The sequence below is a fragment of the Petromyzon marinus genome, unplaced genomic scaffold, assembly GCF_048934315.1.
Source record: "Petromyzon marinus isolate PM22_M1 ecotype Great Lakes invasive population unplaced genomic scaffold, UKy_Petmar_22M1.pri1.0 PM_Scaffold_59, whole genome shotgun sequence".
Lineage (NCBI taxonomy): Eukaryota > Metazoa > Chordata > Hyperoartia > Petromyzontiformes > Petromyzontidae > Petromyzon > Petromyzon marinus.
This window is the reverse complement of record NW_027423601.1, coordinates 317,591-336,275: the sequence shown is the minus strand read 5'-3', so window position 1 is coordinate 336,275 and position 18,685 is coordinate 317,591. Positions and strand designations below refer to the sequence as shown.

At 49.1% G+C, this 18,685-nt stretch overlaps 1 protein-coding gene across 1 annotated transcript; it reads left to right on the top strand.

The window, feature by feature from the left end:
- The first annotated feature begins 705 nt into the window (after nt 1–705).
- On the top strand, nt 706–18,685 carry LOC116957722 (BRCA2 and CDKN1A-interacting protein). Its single transcript, XM_032980045.2, has 7 exons — nt 706–852; nt 1,976–2,050; nt 3,480–3,560; nt 5,038–5,130; nt 8,664–8,848; nt 10,538–10,922; nt 15,709–18,685. Exons 1-7 carry the CDS (start codon nt 706–708, stop codon nt 15,952–15,954), a joined length of 1,212 nt encoding a protein of 403 aa, XP_032835936.1. The 3' UTR covers nt 15,955–18,685.

Genomic DNA, 18,685 nt, shown 5'->3' with positions numbered 1-18,685 from the left:
TCTATGGATCTCTATGAGTCTCTATGAGTGACTCTATGAGTGTATGAGTCTCTATGGATCTCTATTATTCTCTGAGTGTCTCTATGAGTGTCTCTATGAGTGTCTCTATGAGTCTGCGTGAGTCTCTCTGAGTCTCTCTATGAATTTCCCCTGAATCTGCCCCTTGGCAAGATGGCCGCCCGCTTCACCCTCGCCCCCACGCCATTATCGTGACGTCACTCTAACCGGAAGCGGTAGATGGTCCACTTCCGGCACGTGTCTCCTGCCACTTCCGGCACGTGTCTCCTGCCACTTCCGGCACGTGTCTGTCTCCACCACCACCATCAACGCTTCATCTTTCTCCACCACCACAACTTTCTCTGTCACAACAACAACAATCTACACCACCACAACCACCTCATCTTCATCACCACCATCAACTCCTCTTCATCTTCCACCACAACTTTCTCTGTCACCACAACAACAACCTACACCACCACAACTACCACCACAACTACCACCACAACTACAACTACCACCACAACTACCACCACAACAACAACCTACACCACCACAACTACCACTACAACCACCACAACTACAACCACAAACACAACAACCTACACCACCACAACTACCACTACAACTACCACCACAACAACAACCTACACCACCACAACCACCTCATCATCTTCATCACCACCACCATCACCTCTTCATCTCTCAATGGCGTCCGCGCCCAAGAGGATTCATAGAAGTCCTGACGAGCACGATGACGATGATGATGACGAGGAGGAGGAGGAAGAGGAGCGAGATGAGGATGATTGTGATGATGATGATTGCAGCGGCAGTGGAAGCGACGACATTGACGAGGTGATGGTGGTTGTGGTTGTTGTGGTGTGTGTGTGAGGAGCGGTGGTGGTGGTTGTTGTGGTGTGTGAGGAGCTGTTGTGGTTGTTGTTGTGGTGTGTGAGGAGCGGTGGTGCAGTGGTGGTTGTGGTGGTGGTTGTGGTGTGTGAGGAGCTGTTGTGGTTGTTGTTGTGGTGTGTGAGGAGCGGTGGTGCAGTGGTGGTTGTGGTGGTGGTGTATGGGGAGCGGTGGTGCAGTGGTTGTGGTGTGTGAGGAGCTGTGGTGGTTGTTGTGGTGTGTGAGGAGCTGTGGTGGTTGTGTGTGGGGAGTGGTGGTGGTTGTGATGGTTGTGGTGGTGGCTGTGGTGGTTGTGTATGGGGAGCGGTGGTGCAGTGGTAGTGGTTGTTGTTATGGTTGTGGTGTGTGAGGAGCTGTGGTGGTGGTTGTGGTGTGTGGGGAGCGGTGGTGCTGTGGTGGTTGTGATGGTGGTTGTGTATGGGGAGTGGTGGTGCAGTGGTAGTGGTTGTTGTTATGGTTGTTGTTGTAGTGTGTGAGGAGCTGTTGTGGTTGTTGTGGTGTGTGGGGAGCGGTGGTGGTGGTTGTGGTGGTTGTGTATGGGGAGCGGTGGTGCAGTGGTAGTGGTGGTTGTTGTTGTGGTTGTTGTGGTGGTGTGTGGGGAGCGGTGGTGGTGTTTGTGGTGTGTGGGGAGCGGTGGTGCTGTGGTGGTTGTGGCGGCTGTGGTGGTGGTGGTGGTTGTGTATGGGGAGTGGTGGTTGTGGTGGTTGTGATGGTGGTGGTGGTGGTTGTGTATGGGGAGTGGTGGTTGTGGTGGTTGTGATGGTGGTGGTGGTGGTTGTGTATGGGGAGTGGTGGTGTAGTGGTAGTGGTTGTTGTTATGGTTGTTGTTGTAGTGTGTGAGGAGCTGTTGTGGTTGTTGTGGTGTGTGAGGAGCGGTGCTGTGGTGGTGGTTGTGGTGTATGGGGAGCTGTGGTGGTGGTTGTTGTGTATGGGGAGTGGTGGTGCAGTGGTGGTTGTGATGGTGGTGGTGGTGAATGAGTGAGTGACCCCTCCCCGTGACCCCTCTCCGTGACCCCACCCCGTGACCTCTCCCCGTGACCCCTCCCCGTGACCCCTCCCCCCTGTCCAGGAGGTGATGGTGGAGTTTGAGGCTCACGCCTTCACACACTCCGACTTCTACGGAGTGCGTAAGCTGCTACAGCAGGTAACCACACACACAGTGATGGTGGTGGTGGTGATGGTGGTGGTGATGGTGGTGGTGGTGATGGTGGTGGTGATGATTGTGGTGGTGGTGATGGTGGTGGTGGTGATGGTGGTGGTGATGGTGGTGGGGGTGGTGGTGGTGATGGTGGTGGTGGTGATGGTGGTGGTGATGGTGGTGGTGATGGTGGTGGTGATGGTGATGATTGTGGTGATGATTGTGGTGGTGGTGATGGTGGTGATGGTGGTGATGATGATTCACTCACTCGGTCATCCACTCAGTCATTCTGCGTGCGCGTGTGTTTGTGTGTGTGTATATGTGTGTGTGTATGTGTGTGTCTGTGTATCTGTGTGTGTGTATGTGTGTGTGTATGTGTGTGTATATATGTGTGTGTCTGTGTATCTGTATCTGTGTACGTGTGTGTGTGTATGTATGTGTCTGTGTATCTGTGTGTGTGTCTGTGTGTATCTGTCTGTGTGTGTGTGTGTGTGTCTGTGTGTGTGTATGTCTGTGTGTGTGTGTGTGTATGTCTGTGTGTATGTCTGTGTGTGTGTGTCTGTGTGTATGTGTGTGTATGTGTATCTGTGTGTATGTGTATCTGTGTGTGTATCTGTGTGTGTATCTGTGTGTGTGTGTGTATCTGTGTGTGTGTGTCTGTGTGTGTGTATGTCTGTGTGTGTGTCTGTGTGTGTGTGTGTGTATCTGTGTGTGTGTGTGTATCTGTGTGTATCTGTCTGTGTGTATGTGTGTGTCTGTGTATGTGTCTGTGTGTGTGTGTCTGTGTGTATCTGTGTGTGTGTCTGTGTGTGTATCTGTGTGTGTGTGTGTGTGTATCTGTGTGTGTGTGTATGTCTGTGTGTGTGTGTATGTCTGTGTGTGTATATGTGTGTGTCTGTGTATCTGTATCTGTGTACGTGTGTGTGTGTATGTATGTGTCTGTGTATCTGTGTGTGTGTCTGTGTGTATCTGTCTGTGTGTGTATCTGTGTGTATGTCTGTGTGTGTGTGTCTGTGTGTGTGTGTGTGTGTCTGTGTGTGTGTGTGTATGTCTGTGTGTATGTCTGTGTGTGTGTGTATGTGTATCTGTGTATGTGTATCTGTGTGTGTATCTGTGTGTGTGTCTGTGTGTGTGTGTGTATCTGTGTGTGTGTGTGTGTCTGTGTGTGTATCTGTGTGTATCTGTCTGTGTGTGTATCTGTGTGTGTCTGTGTGTGTGTGTGTCTGTGTATGTGTCTGTGTGTGTGTGTCTGTGTGTATCTGTGTGTGTGTGTCTGTGTGTATCTGTGTGTGTGTCTGTGTGTGTATCTGTGTGTGTGTGTGTGTGTCTGTGTGTGTGTGTGTGTATCTGTGTGTGTGTGTGTGTGTCTGTGTGTGTGTGTGTATCTGTGTGTCTGTGTGTGTGTCTGTGTGTGTGTGTCTGTGTGTGTGTGCAGCTGTTCCGCAAGACTGTGGTGGATGTGACGGCGCTTGCTAACCTCATCGTCAACAACCCGGACTTGGGCAGTGTACTCAAGGTACCAACAGACCCAGGGGCCACTTACAGCACTTGCCCCTACAGCCCTCCTGCTAGAGGCTACCTGGGGGAGCTTTGTCTGTGTCTCAGCACTTGCCCCTACAGCCCTGCTAGAGGCTATCTGGGGGAGCTTTGTCTGTGTCTCAGCACTTGCCCCTACAGCCCTGCCGGAGGCTACCTGGGGGAGCTTTGTCTGTGTCTCAGCACTTGCCCCTGCAGCCCTGCCAGAGGCTACCTGGGGGAGCTTTGTCTGTGTCTCAGCACTTGCCCCTACAGCCCTGCCAGAGGCTACCTGGGGGAGCTTTGTCTGTGTCTCAGCACTTGCCCCTACAGCCCTCCTGCTAGAGGCTACCTGGGGGAGCTTTGTCTGTGTCTCAGCACTTGCCCCTACAGCCTTGCTAGAGGCTACCTGGGGGAGCTTTGTCTGTGTCTCAGCACTTGCCCCTACAGCCTTGCTAGAGGCTACCTGGGGGAGCTTTGTCTGTGTCTCAGCACTTGCCCCTACAGCCCTGCTAGAGGCTACCTGGGGGAGCTTTGTCTGTGGCTCAGCACTTACCCCTACAGCGCTGCTAGAGGCTACCTGGGGGAGCTTTGTCTGTGTCTCAGCACTTGCCCCTACAGCCCTGCCAGAGGCTACCTGGGGGAGCTTTGTCTGTGTCTCAGCACTTGCCCCTACAGCCCTGCCGGAGGCTACCTGGGGGAGCTTTGTCTGTGTCTCAGCACTTGCCCCTGCAGCCCTGCCAGAGGCTACCTGGGGGAGCTTTGTCTGTGTCTCAGCACTTGCTCCTACAGCCCTGCTGGAGGCTACCTGGGGGAGCTTTGTCTGTGTCTCAGCACTTGCCCCTACGGCCCTGCTAGAGGCTACCTGGGGGAGCTTTGTCTGTGTCTCAGCACTTGCCCCCTACAGCCCTGCTAGAGGCTACCTGGGGGAGCTTTGTCTGTGTCTCAGCACTTGCCCCTACCGCCCTGCCAGAGGCTACCTGGGGGAGCTTTGTCTGTGTCTCCGCACTTGCCCCTACAGCCCTGCTAGAGGCTACCTGGGGGAGCTTTGTCTGTGTCTCAGCACTTGCCCCTGCGGCCCTGCTAGAGACTACCTGGGGGAGCTTTGTCTGTGTCTCAGCACTTGCCCCTGCGGCCCCCGCTAGAGGCTACCTGGGGGAGCTTTGTCTGTGTCTCAGCACTTGCCCCTACGGCCCCGCTAGAGGCTACCTGGGGGAGCTTTGTCTGTGTCTCAGCACTTGCCCCTACAGCCCTGCTGGAGGCTACCTGGGGGAGCTTTGTCTGTGTCTCAGCACTTGCCCCTGCGGCCCTGCCGGAGGCTACCTGGGGGAGCTTTGTCTGTGTCTCAGCACTTGCCCCTACAGCCCTGCTGGAGGCTACCTGGGGGAGCTTTGTCTGTGTCTCAGCACTTGCCCCTGCAGCCCTGCTGGAGGCTACCTGGGGGAGCTTTGCCTCTACCTGTGTGTGCACGTGAACAGCAAGCTCCAGTCTCTGACGACAGTGACGATGATGATGAGAGTCAAGACGAAGTCTTCGGATTCATAACCCTCATCAGCCTGTCAGACAAACAGGTGGGTGGGTGAGTGAGTGGTGAGTGGGTGAGTGAGTGGTCAGTGGGTGGGTGAGTGGTGAGTGGGTGGGTGAGTGTGTGAGTGAGTGAGTGTGTGGGTGAGTGAGTGTGTGGGTGAGTGGGTGAGTGGGTAGGTGAGTGAGTGGGTGGGTGAGTGGGTGGGTGAGTGGGTGGGTGAGTGGGTGGGTGAGTGGGTGGGTGAGTGGGTGAGTGAGTGGGTGGGTGAGTGAGTGAGTGGGTGAGTGGGTGGGTGGGTGAGTGAGTGGGTGGGTGGGTGAGTGGGTGGGTGGGTAGGTGAGTGAGTGGGTGGGTGTGTGGGTGAGTGAGTGGGTAGGTGAGTGGGTGGGTGAGTGGGTGAGTGGGTGGGTGAGTGAGTGGGTGTATGAGTGAGTGAGTGTATGAGTGAGTGTTTGAGTGAGTGTATGAGTGAGTGAGTGTATTAGTGAGTGTATGAGTGAGCGAGTGTTTCAGCGAGTGAATGAGTGAGTGTGTGAGTGAGTGAGTGTATGAGTGAGTGTATGAGTGAGTGAGTGTATGAGTGTACAAGTGAGTGTGTAAGTGAGTGAGTGAGTTTATGAGTGAGTGAGTGTATGAGTGAGTGTATGAGTGAGTGAGTGAGTGTCTGAGTGTATGAGTGAGTGTATGAGTGAGTGAGTGAGTGTATGAGTGAGTGTACAAATGAGTGAGTGAGTGTATGAGTGAGTGTATGAGTGAGTGTACAAGTGAGTGAGTGAGTGTATGAGTGAGTGAGTGTACAAGTGAGTGCACAAGTGAGTGTATGAGTGAGTGAGTGTATGAGTGAGTGAGTGTATGAGTGAGTGAGTGTATGAGTGAGTGTATGAGTGAGTGAGTGTATGAGTGAGTGAGTGTATGAGTGAGTGAGTGTATGAGTGAGTGAGTGTATGAGTGAGTGTACGAGTGAGTGAGTGTATGAGTGAGTGTATGATTGAGTGTATGAGTGAGTGTATGATTGAGTGTATGAGTGAGTGTATAAGTGAGTGTACGAGTGAGTGTATGAGTGAGTGAGTGTACGAGTGAGTGAGTGTATGAGTGAGTGAGTGTATAAGTGAGTGTATGAGTGAGTGTATGAGTGAGTGAGTGTATGAGTGAGTGTATGAGTGAGTGAGTGTATGAGTGAGTGAGTGAGTGTGAGTGTATGAGTGAGTGAGTGTATGAGTGAGTGAGTGAGTGTATGAGTGAGTGAGTGTATGAGTGAGTGTATGAGTGAGTGTATGAGTGAGTGAGTGTATGAGTGAGTGTATGAGTGAGTGAGTGTATGAGTGAGTGAGTGGGTGAGTGAGTGAGTGGGTGAGTGAGTGTTTGAGTGAGTGAGTGTATGAGTGAGTGAGTGTTTTAGTGAGTGTATGAGTGTATGAGTGAGTGTATGAGTGAGTGTTTCAGTGAGTGAGTGTATGAGTGAGTGAGTGAGTGTTTCAGTGAGTGTTTCAGTGAGTGAGTGTATGAGTGAGTGAGTGTATGAGTGAGTGAGTGTATGAGTGAGTGAGTGTATGAGTGAGTGAGTGAGTGTTTCAGTGAGTGAGTGTATGAGTGAGTGAGTGAGTGTATGAGTGAGTGAGTGTATGAGTGAGTGTATGAGTGAGTGAGTGAGTGTATGAGTGAGTGAGTGAGTGTATGAGTGAGTGAGTGGGTGAGTGAGTGAGTGGGTGAGTGAGTGTTTGAGTGAGTGAGTGTATGAGTGAGTGAGTGTTTTAGTGAGTGTATGAGTGAGTGAGTGTATGAGTGAGTGTATGAGTGAGTGTTTCAGTGAGTGAGTGTATGAGTGAGTGAGTGAGTGTTTCAGTGAGTGTTTCAGTGAGTGAGTGTATGAGTGAGTGAGTGAGTGTATGAGTGAGTGTATGAGTGAGTGAGTGTATGAGTGAGTGAGTGTATGAGTGAGTGAGTGAGTGTTTCAGTGAGTGAGTGTATGAGTGAGTGAGTGAGTGTATGAGTGAGTGAGTGTATGAGTGAGTGTATGAGTGAGTGTATGAGTGAGTGTATGAGTGAGTGAGTGTATGAGTGAGTGAGTGAGTGTATGAGTGAGTGTATGAGTGAGTGAGTGAGTGTATGAGTGAGTGAGTGAGTGTTTCAGTGAGTGAGTGTATGAGTGAGTGTATGAGTGAGTGAGTGTATGAGTGAGTGTATGAGTGAGTGTGTGAGTGAGTGAGTGAGTGTATGAGTGAGTGAGTGTATGAGTGAGTGTATGAGTGAGTGAGTGTATGAGTGAGTGTATGAGTGAGTGTATGAGTGAGTGAGTGAGTGGGTGAGTGAGTGAGTGAGTGGGTGAGTGAGTGTGAGTGAGTGGGTGAGTGAGTGTGAGTGAGTGTTTGAGTGAGTGTATGAGTGAGTGAGTGTATGAGTGAGTGAGTGTATGAGTGAGTGTATGAGTGAGTGTATGAGTGAGTGTATGAGTGAGTGAGTGAGTGTTTCAGTGAGTGTTTCAGTGAGTGTTTCAGTGAGTGTTTCAGTGAATGAGTGTGTGAGTGAGTGAGTGTATGAGTGAGTGAGTGTATGAGTGAGTGTATGAGTGAGTGTATGAGTGAGTGAGTGAGTGTATGAGTGAGTGAGTGTATGAGTGAGTGAGTGAGTGTTTCAGTGAGTGAGTGTATGAGTGAGTGAGTGAGTGTATGAGTGAGTGTATGAGTGAGTGAGTGTATGAGTGAGTGAGTGAGTGTATGAGTGAGTGAGTGAGTGTATGAGTGAGTGTATGAGTGAGTGAGTGTATGAGTGAGTGAGTGAGTGTTTCAGTGAGTGAGTGTATGAGTGAGTGAGTGTATGAGTGAGTGAGTGAGTGTATGAGTGAGTGAGTGTATGAGTGAGTGAGTGTATGAGTGAGTGAGTGTATGAGTGAGTGAGTGACTGAGTGAGTGAGTGTATGAGTGAGTGTATGAGTGAGTGAGTGTATGAGTGAGTGTATGAGTGAGTGTATGAGTGAGTGTATGAGTGAGTGAGTGTGTGAGTGTATGAGTGAGTGTATGAGTGAGTGTGTGAGTGAGTGAGTGAGTGTATGAGTGAGTGAGTGTATGAGTGAGTGTTTCAGTGAGTGAGTGAGTGTATGAGTGAGTGTATGAGTGAGTGTATGAGTGAGTGTATGAGTGAGTGAGTGTATAAGTGAGTGAGTGAGTGTATGAGTGAGTGAGTGAGTGTATGAGTGAGTGTGTGAGTGTATGAGTGAGTGAGTGAGTGTATGAGTGAGTGAGTGAGTGTATGAGTGAGTGAGTGTATGAGTGAGTGAGTGACTGAGTGAGTGACTGAGTGAGTGTATGAGTGAGTGACTGAGTGAGTGAGTGACTGAGTGAGTGACTGAGTGAGTGTATGAGTGAGTGTATGAGTGAGTGTATGAGTGAGTGTATGAGTGAGTGAGTGACTGAGTGAGTGACTGAGTGAGTGTATGAGTGAGTGTATGAGTGAGTGTATGAGTGAGTGTATGAGTGTATTAGTGTGTGACTGAGTGAGTGTATGAGTGAGTGTATGACTGAGTGAGTGACTGAGTGAGTGTATGAGTGAGTGACTGAGTGAGTGATTCTGTGTCCCCAGCTGGCCCCGTGCCTCTCCCAGCTCTGCTCTGTTCTCGTGTCGCTGGCCCACGCGGCCGACCCCACCACAGCAGCCGGCCTCCGGGCCGCCCTGGCCAACAAGGCCCGGCCTGTGGGCCTCTTGCTGTGCGAGAGATTCCTCAATGTGCCTCCACACGTCGCCCTGCCGCTACACTCTCAGCTGGGGTGCGGCACTCACTCACTTACACACTTGTACACTCACTCACTCATACACTCACTCATACACTCACTCACTCATACACTCACTCATACACTCACTCATACACTCACTCACTCATACACTCACTCATACACTCACTCATACACTCACTCACTCATACACTCACTCATACACTCACTCATACACTCACTCATACACTCACTCACTCATACACTCACTCATACACTCATACACTCACTCACTCATACACTCACTCACTCATACACTCACTCATACACTCACTCATACACTCACTCATACACTCACTCACTCATACACTCACTCACTCATACACTCACTCATACACTCACTCACTCATACACTCACTCATACACTCACTCACTCATACACTCACTCATACACTCACTCACTCATACACTCACACACTCACTCACTTACTCACTCATACACTCACTCATACACTTACTCACTCATACACTCACTCATACACTCACTCACTCATACACTCACTCATACACTCACTCATACTCACTCACTCATACTCACTCACTCATACACTCACTCATACACTCACTCATACACTCACTCACTCACTCATACACTCACTCACTCACTCATACACTCACTTACACACTTACACACTCACTCACTCATACACTCACTCATACACTCACTCATACACTCACTCACTCACTCATATACTCACTCGTACACTCACTCACTCATGCACTCACTCATACACTCACTCACTCATACACTCACTCATACACTCACACACTCACTTACACACTCATACACTCACTTGTACACTCACTTACTCATACACTCACTCACTCATACACTCACTCACTCATACACTCACTCACTCATACACTCACTCATACACTCACTCACTCATACACACACTCATACACTCACTCACTCATACACTCACTCACTCGTACACTCACTCACTCATACACTCATACACTCACTCATACACTCACTCACACACTCACTCATACACTCACTTGTACATTCACTCACTCACTTACACACTCACTCACTTGTACACTCATACACTCACTCACTCATACACTCACTCACTCATACACTCACTCACTCATACACTCACTCACTCACTCATACACTCACTCATACACTCACTCACTCATACACTCACTCATACACTCACTCACTCATACACTCACTCATACACTCACTCATACATTCACTCACTCATACACTCACTTATACACTCACTCATACACTCACTTATACACTCACTCATACACTCACTCATACACTCACTTATACACTCACTTATACACTCACTTATACACTCACTCACTCATACACTCACTCATACACTCACTCACTCATACACTCACTCATGCACTCACCCACTCATACACTCCCTTACTCATACACTCACTCACTGATACACTCACTCATAGACTCACTCATACACTCACTCACTCACTCATACACTCACTCATACACTCACTCTACACTCACTCACTCTACACTCACTCTACACTCACTCACTCTACACTCACTCATACACTCACTCATACACTCACTCACTCATACACTCACCCCTCCACTCACCCCTCCACTCACCCCTCCACTCACCCCTCCACTCACCCCTCCACTCACCCCTCCACTCACCCCTCCACTCACCCCTTCCACTCCTCTCTCTTCCTGGTGCCCAGCAAGGAGTTGGTGTCGCTGGACCGTACCAAGCGGCTTGCCGGCGGGGGTGGTTGTGGCACCACCACCGCCACAACCACCACAACCACCACCACCACCACAACCACCACCACCACCACCACAATGCCATCGCAGGCAGCTGGAGGCTTTAGCTACTACCTCCTTGTGTGTAAGACCTGCGTCGAGGGGGGAGGAGGAGCTGTAGGTGTGGGAGCTACTCGTGGTGGTGGTGGTGGTGGCGGTGGTGGTGGTGGTGGTGGCGGCGGTGGTGGTGGTGGTGGTGGCGGTGGTGGTGGTGGTGGTGGTGGCGGTGGTGGTGGTGGTGGTGGCGGTGAACAGAAGGGGGAGTTGATGTTTCTAAACGCCGAGGAGGAGTTCTTTTACGAGGTGATGGCCACTCACTCACTCATACACTCACTCACTCATACACTCACTTACTCACACACTCACTCACACACTCACTCACACACTCACTCACACACTCACTCACACACTCACTCATACACTCACTCATACACTCACTCATTCACTCATACACTCACTCACTCGTACACTCACTCATACACTCACTCATTCACTCATACACTCACTCATTCACTCATACACTCACTCAATCATACACTCACTCATACACTCACTCATACACTCACTTACTCATACACTCACTCATTCACTCATACACTCACTCACTCGTACACTCACTCGCTCACTCACTCATACACTCATTTACTCACTCGTACACTCACTCATACACTCACACACTCACTCATACACTCACTCACTCATACACTCATACACTCACTCACTCATACACTCACTCACTCATACACTCACTCATACACTCACTCACTCATACACTCACTCACTCATACACTCACTCATACACTCATACACTCACTCATACACTCACTCACTCACTCATACACTCACTCATACACTCATACACTCACTCACTCATACACTCACTCATTCACTCATACACTCACTCATACACTCACTCACTCACTCATACACTCACTCATACACTCATACACTCACTCACTCATACACTCACTCACTCATACACTCACTCATACACTCACTCACTCATACACTCACTCACTCATACACTCACTCACTCATACACTCATACACTCACTCACTCATACACTCACTCACTCATACACTCACTCATACACTCACTCACTCACACACTCACTCATACACTCACTCATACACTCACTCACTCATACACTCACTCACTCATACACTCACTCACTCACTCATACACTCACTCACTCATACACTCACTCACTCATACACTCACTCACTCATACACTCACTCATACACTCACTCATACACTCACTCATACACTCACTCACTCATACACTCACTCAGTCATACACTCACTCACTCACTCATACACTCACTCAGTCATACACTCACTCATACACTCACTCATACACTCACTCAGTCATACACTCACTCACTCATACTCTCACTCACTCACTCATACACTCACTCATACACTCACTCACTCATACACTCACTCATTCACTCATACACTCACTCATACACTCACTTATACACTCACTCACTCATACTCTCACTCACTCACTCATACACTCACTCATACACTCACTCATACACTCACTCATACACTCACTCATACACTCACTCACTCACTCATACACTCACTCATACACTCACTCACTCATACACTCACTCACTCATACACTCACTCACTCATACACTCACTCATACACTCACTCACACACTCACTCACTCATACACTCACTCATACACTCACTCACTCATACACTCACTCATACACTCACTCACTCACTCATACACTCACTCATACACTCACTCACTCATACACTCACTCACTCATACACTCACTCACTCATACACTCACTCATACACTCACTCACACACTCACTCACTCATACACTCACTCATACACTCACTCACTCATACACTCACTCATACACTCACTCACTCACCCTCCCACTCACCCCCCCCCCCACCATATGTGTGTATGTGTGTCTATGTGCGTGTGTGCGTGTGTCTGTGTGTGTCTGCGTGCGTGTGTGTGTGTGCGTGCGTGTGTGTGTGTGTCTGTGTGTGTGTCTATGTGCGTGTGTGTGTCTGTGTGTGCGTGTGTGTGTGTCTATGTGTGTGTGTGCGTGTGTATGTGTGTGTGTGTCTATGTGTGTGTGTGTGTCTGTCTATGTGTGTGTGTGTCTATGTGTGTGTGTGTCTATGTGTGTGTATGTATGTGTGTGTGTATGTGTGCGTGTGTATGTGTGCGTGTGTGTATGTGTGCGTGTGTGTGTGTGTCTATGTGTGTGTGTGCGTCTATGTGTGTGTGTGCATGTCTATGTCTAAGTGTGTGTCTATGTGTGTCTATGTGTGTGTATATGTGTCTATATGTGTGTATGTGTGTCTATGTGTGTATGTGTCTGTGTGTCTATGTGTCTATATGTGTGTCTATGTGTCTGTGTGCATGTGTGCGTGTCTATGTGTGTGTGTGTATGTGTCTATGTGTGTATGTGTGTCTGTGTGTGTCTATGTGTCTGTGTGTGTGTGTCTGTGTGTGTGTCTGTGTGTCTGTGTGTCTGTGTCTATGTGTGTGTCTATGTCTATGTGTGTGTCTATGTCTATGTGTGTCTATGTTTGTATGTGTCTATGTGTGTCTATGTCTGTGTGTGACTGTGTGTGTATCTCTTTGTGTGTGTCTATGTCTATGTGTGTGTGTATGTGTGTGTGTGTGTACGTGTGTCTATGTGTGTCTGTGTCTATGTGTGTATGTGTGTGTGTATGTATGTATCTGTATGTGTGTGTCTATGTGTGTGTGTCTATGTGTGTGTGTGTCTATGTGTGTGTGTATGTGACTGTGTGTCTGTATGTGTCTGTGTGTGACTGTGTGTGTATGTATCTGTATGTGTATGTCTGTGCGTGTGTGTGTCTATGTGTGTGTCTATGTGTGTGTGTGTCTATGTCTATGTGTCTATGTGTGTGTCTATGTCTATGTGTGTGTGTCTGTGTGTGTGCGTGTCTATGTCTGTGTGTGACTATGTGTGTGTGTATGTATCTGTATGTGTGTCTGTGTGTGTGTGTCTATGTGTGGTTATGTATGTGTGTGTATGTCTGTGTGTGACTATGTGTGTGTGTGTGTATGTATCTGTATGTGTGTCTGTCTGTGTGTGTGTGTGTGTCTATGTGTGTCTATGTATGTGTGTGTATGTCTGTGTGTGACTATGTGTGTGTGTGTATGCATCTGTATGTGTGTCTGTGTGTGTGTGTCTATGTGTGTCTATGTATGTGTGTGTATGTCTGTGTGTGTATGTATCTGTGTGTGTGTCTATGTGTGTCTATGTATGTGTGTATGTCTGTGTGTGACTATGTGTGTGTGTGTGTGTATGTATCTGTGTGTGTGTCTATGTGTGTCTATGTATGTGTGTGTATGTCTGTGTGTGACTGTGTGTGTGTCTATGTATGTGTGTGTATGTCTGTGTGTGACTGTGTGTGTGTATGTATCTGTATGTGTGTCTGTGTGTGTCTATGTGTGTCTATGTATGTGTGTGTATGTCTGTGTGTGACTATGTGTGTGTGTGTATGTATCTGGGTGTGTGTCTGTGTGTGTGTGTCTATGTATGTATGTGTGTGTATGTCTGTGTGTGACTGTGTATGTATCTGTGTGTGTATGTATCTGTATGTGTGTGTTTGTGTCTCTATGTATGTATGTATCTGTGTGTGTGTCTATGTGTGTCTATGTATGTGTGTGTATGTCTGTGTGTGACTATGTGTGTGTGTGTATGCATCTGTATGTGTGTCTGTGTGTGTGTGTCTATGTGTGTCTATGTATGTGTGTGTATGTCTGTGTGTGTATGTATCTGTGTGTGTGTCTATGTGTGTCTATGTATGTGTGTATGTCTGTGTGTGACTATGTGTGTGTGTGTGTGTATGTATCTGTGTGTGTGTCTATGTGTGTCTATGTATGTATGTGTGTGTATGTCTGTGTGTGACTGTGTGTGTGTCTATGTATGTGTGTGTATGTCTGTGTGTGACTGTGTGTGTGTATGTATCTGTATGTGTGTCTGTGTGTGTCTATGCGTGTCTATGTATGTGTGTGTATGTCTGTGTGTGACTATGTGTGTGTGTGTATGTATCTGGGTGTGTGTCTGTGTGTGTGTGTCTATGTATGTATGTGTGTGTATGTCTGTGTGTGACTGTGTATGTATCTGTGTGTGTATGTATCTGTATGTGTGTGTTTGTGTCTCTATGTATGTATGTATCTGTGTGTGTGACTATGTGTGTGTGTGTGACTGTGTGTGACTATGTGTGTGTGACTGTGTGTATGTCTATGTGTATGTCTATGTGTCTATGTGGGTATGTCTATGTGTGTGTGTGACTGTCTGTGTGTCTGTGTGTCTATGTGTCTATGTGTGTATGTGTGTGTGTATGTATCTGTATGTGTGTGTGTATGTATCTGTATGTGTGTGTCTATGTGTCTCTGTGTGTGTGTCTATGTCTATGTGTGTATGTCTATGTGTGTGTCTATGTGTGTGTGTGTGTGACTGTCTGTGTGTCTATGTGTGTATGTCTATGTGTGTGTGTGACTGTCTGTGTGTCTATGTGACTGTGTGTCTATGTGTCTATGTATGTGTGTATGTCTATGTGACTGTGTGTCTATGTGTGTATGTCTATGTGTGTGTCTATGTCTCTGTGTGTGTATGTCTGTGTGTGACTATGTGTGTGTGTATGTATCTGTATGTGTGTGTGTATGTATCTGTGTGTGTATGTCTGTGTGTGACTATGTGTGTGTGTATGTATCTGTATGTGTGTGTGTGTATGTATCTGTATGTGTGTCTCTGTGTGTGTGTGACTATGTGTGTGTGTGTGTGTCTATGTATGTATCTGTATGTCTATGTGACTGTGTGTGTGTGTATGTCTATGTGTGTGTATGTGTGTGTGTGTATGTGTGTGTGTGTGTCTATGTGACTGTATGTGTGTCTCTCTGTGTGTGTGTGTGTGACTATGTGTGTGTGTGTATGTATCTGTATGTGTGTGTATGTCTATGTGACTGTGTGTCTATGTGTGTGTATGTCTATGTGACTGTGTGTCTATGTGTGTATGTCTATGTGTCTATGTGTGTATGTGTGTCTCTGTGTGTGTGTGTGTGAGCAGCAGGCCGAGCTGACGTTCTCCTACCCAGTGGGTGCCTCCGCGGGCAGCGTGGACGAGCCGGGGGTCACGGGGGTCACGGGGGTCACGGGGGTCACGGGGGTCACGGGGGTGGACTCGCTGCTGGGCGGGCGCTGGTCCCCGGGCGACCTCCAGATGGAGTCTCTCCGGAGCGTGCTGCTGGTTCCCACGGCACGCCTGGGGCACGTCACCACAGCCATGCACCAGCACCTCGCCACACCACAGTGATCACCAACATCACCATCATCACAGTGAACACCATCACCGTCACCACAGTGAACACCACAGCCATGCACCAGCACCTCGCCACACCACAGTGAACACCATCACCGTCACCAGCACCTCGCCACACCACAGTGAACACCATCACCAACACCATCATCACAGTGAACACCAACACCATCACCATCATCACAGTGAACACCATCACCGTCACCACAGCCATGCACCAGCACCTCGCCACACCACAGTGAACACCAACACCAACACCACAGTGATCACCATCACAGTGAACACCATCACCATCACCACAGTGAACACCAACACCACAGTGAACACCATCACCATCACTACACCACCACCACAGTGAACACCATCACCATCACCACAGTGAACACCAACACCAACACCACAGTGATCACCATCACGGTGAACACCATCACCATCACCACAGCCATGCACCAGCACCTCGCCACACCACAGTGAACACCATCACCAACACCACAGCCATGCACCAGCACCTCGCCACACCACAGTGAACACCATCACCACAGTGATCACCATCACCACAGTGATCACCATCACCGTCACCGCAGCCATGCACCAGCACCTCGCCACACCACAGTGAACACCATCACCACCACCGCAGTGAACACCAACACCACAGTGATCACCAACACCTCGCCACACCACAGTGAACACCAACACCATCATCACAGTGAACACCATCACCATCACCACAGTGAACACCAACACCATCATCACAGTGAACACCATCACCATCACCACAGTGAACACCAACACCATCACCAACACCATCACCACAGTGATCACCATCACCGTCACCACAGCCATGCACCAGGACCTCGCCACACCACAGTGAACACCAACACCAACACCACAGTGAACACCACAGTGATCACCAACACCATCACCAACACCATCACCACCACAGTGAACACCAACACCACCATCACAGTGATCACCACCACCACAGTGAACACCAACACCATCACCACAGTGATCACCATCACAGTGAACACCAACACCATCACCACAGTGAACACCAACACCACAGTGAACACCATCACCATCACTACACCACCACCACAGTGAACACCATCACCATCACCACACCAACACCACAGTGAACACCATCACAGTGATCACCATCACAGTGAACACCATCACCACACCACCACCGCAGTGAACACCAACACCATCACAGTGATCACCAACACCACAGTGAACACCAACACCAACACCATCACAGTGAACACCAACACCACAGTGAACACCAACACCAACACCATCACAGTGAACACCAACACCATCACAGTGAACACCAACACCACAGTGATCACCAACACCATCACAGTGAACACCAACACCACAGTGATCACCAACACCATCACAGTGAACACCAACACCACAGTGAACACCAACACCATCACAGTGAACACCAACACCACAGTGAACACCATCACCACAGTGATCACCATCACCACACCACCATCACAGTGATCACCACCACAGTGATCACCATCATCACAGTGATCACCAACACCATCACCACACCACCATCACAGTGAACACCAACACCACAGTGATCATCACCACAGTGATCACCATCACAGTGATCACCACCACCATCACAGTGATCACCACCATCACAGTGATCAACACCACTACACAGTGATCACCACCACCATCACAGTGATCACCACCACAGTGATCACCACCACAGTGATCACCAACACCATCACCACAGTGATCACCACCACTACACAATGATCACCATCACCACAGTGATCACCACCACACAGTGATCAACACCACTACACAGTGATCACCACCACCATCACAGTGATCACCACCACAGTGATCACCACCACAGTGATCACCAACACCATCACCACAGTGATCACCACCACTACACAGTGATCACCATCACCACAGTGATCACCACCACACAGTGATCACCACCACAGTGATCACCACCACAGTGATCACCACCACCACAGTGATCACCACCACCACAGTGATCACCACCACCACAGTGATCATCACCACCACAGTGATCACCACACCACAGTGATCACCAACACCATCACCACAGTGATCACCACCACCACCACAGTGATCACCACCACAGTGATCACCACCACCACAGTGATCACCACCACCACAGTGATCACCACCACCACAGTGATCACCACCACCACAGTGATCATCACCACCACAGTGATCACCACACCACAGTGATCACCAACACCATCACCACAGTGATCACCACCACCACCACAGTGATCACCACCACCAGTGATCACCACCACAGTGATCACCACCATCACAGTGATCACCACCACCAGTGATCACCACCACCAGTGATCACCACCACAGTGATCACCACCACAGTGATCACCACCACCACAGTGATCACCACACCACAGTGATCACCACCACCACAGTGATCACCACCACAGTGATCACCACCACACAGTGATCACCACCACCACCGCCTCCACCACCATCACCACCACCGGGGTGAGCTGGTGATCTGGTGAGCTGGTCACCCGGTGACCTGATCAGATGACCTGGTGACCAGGTGACCTGACCAGATGACCTGGTGACCTGACGAGATGACCTGGTGACCTGTTGATCTGACCAGATGACCTGGTGACCTGGTGTTGATTTTAAAGTCGATTCGGTTTAAAAATAAAATGAATATCTGAGTGAC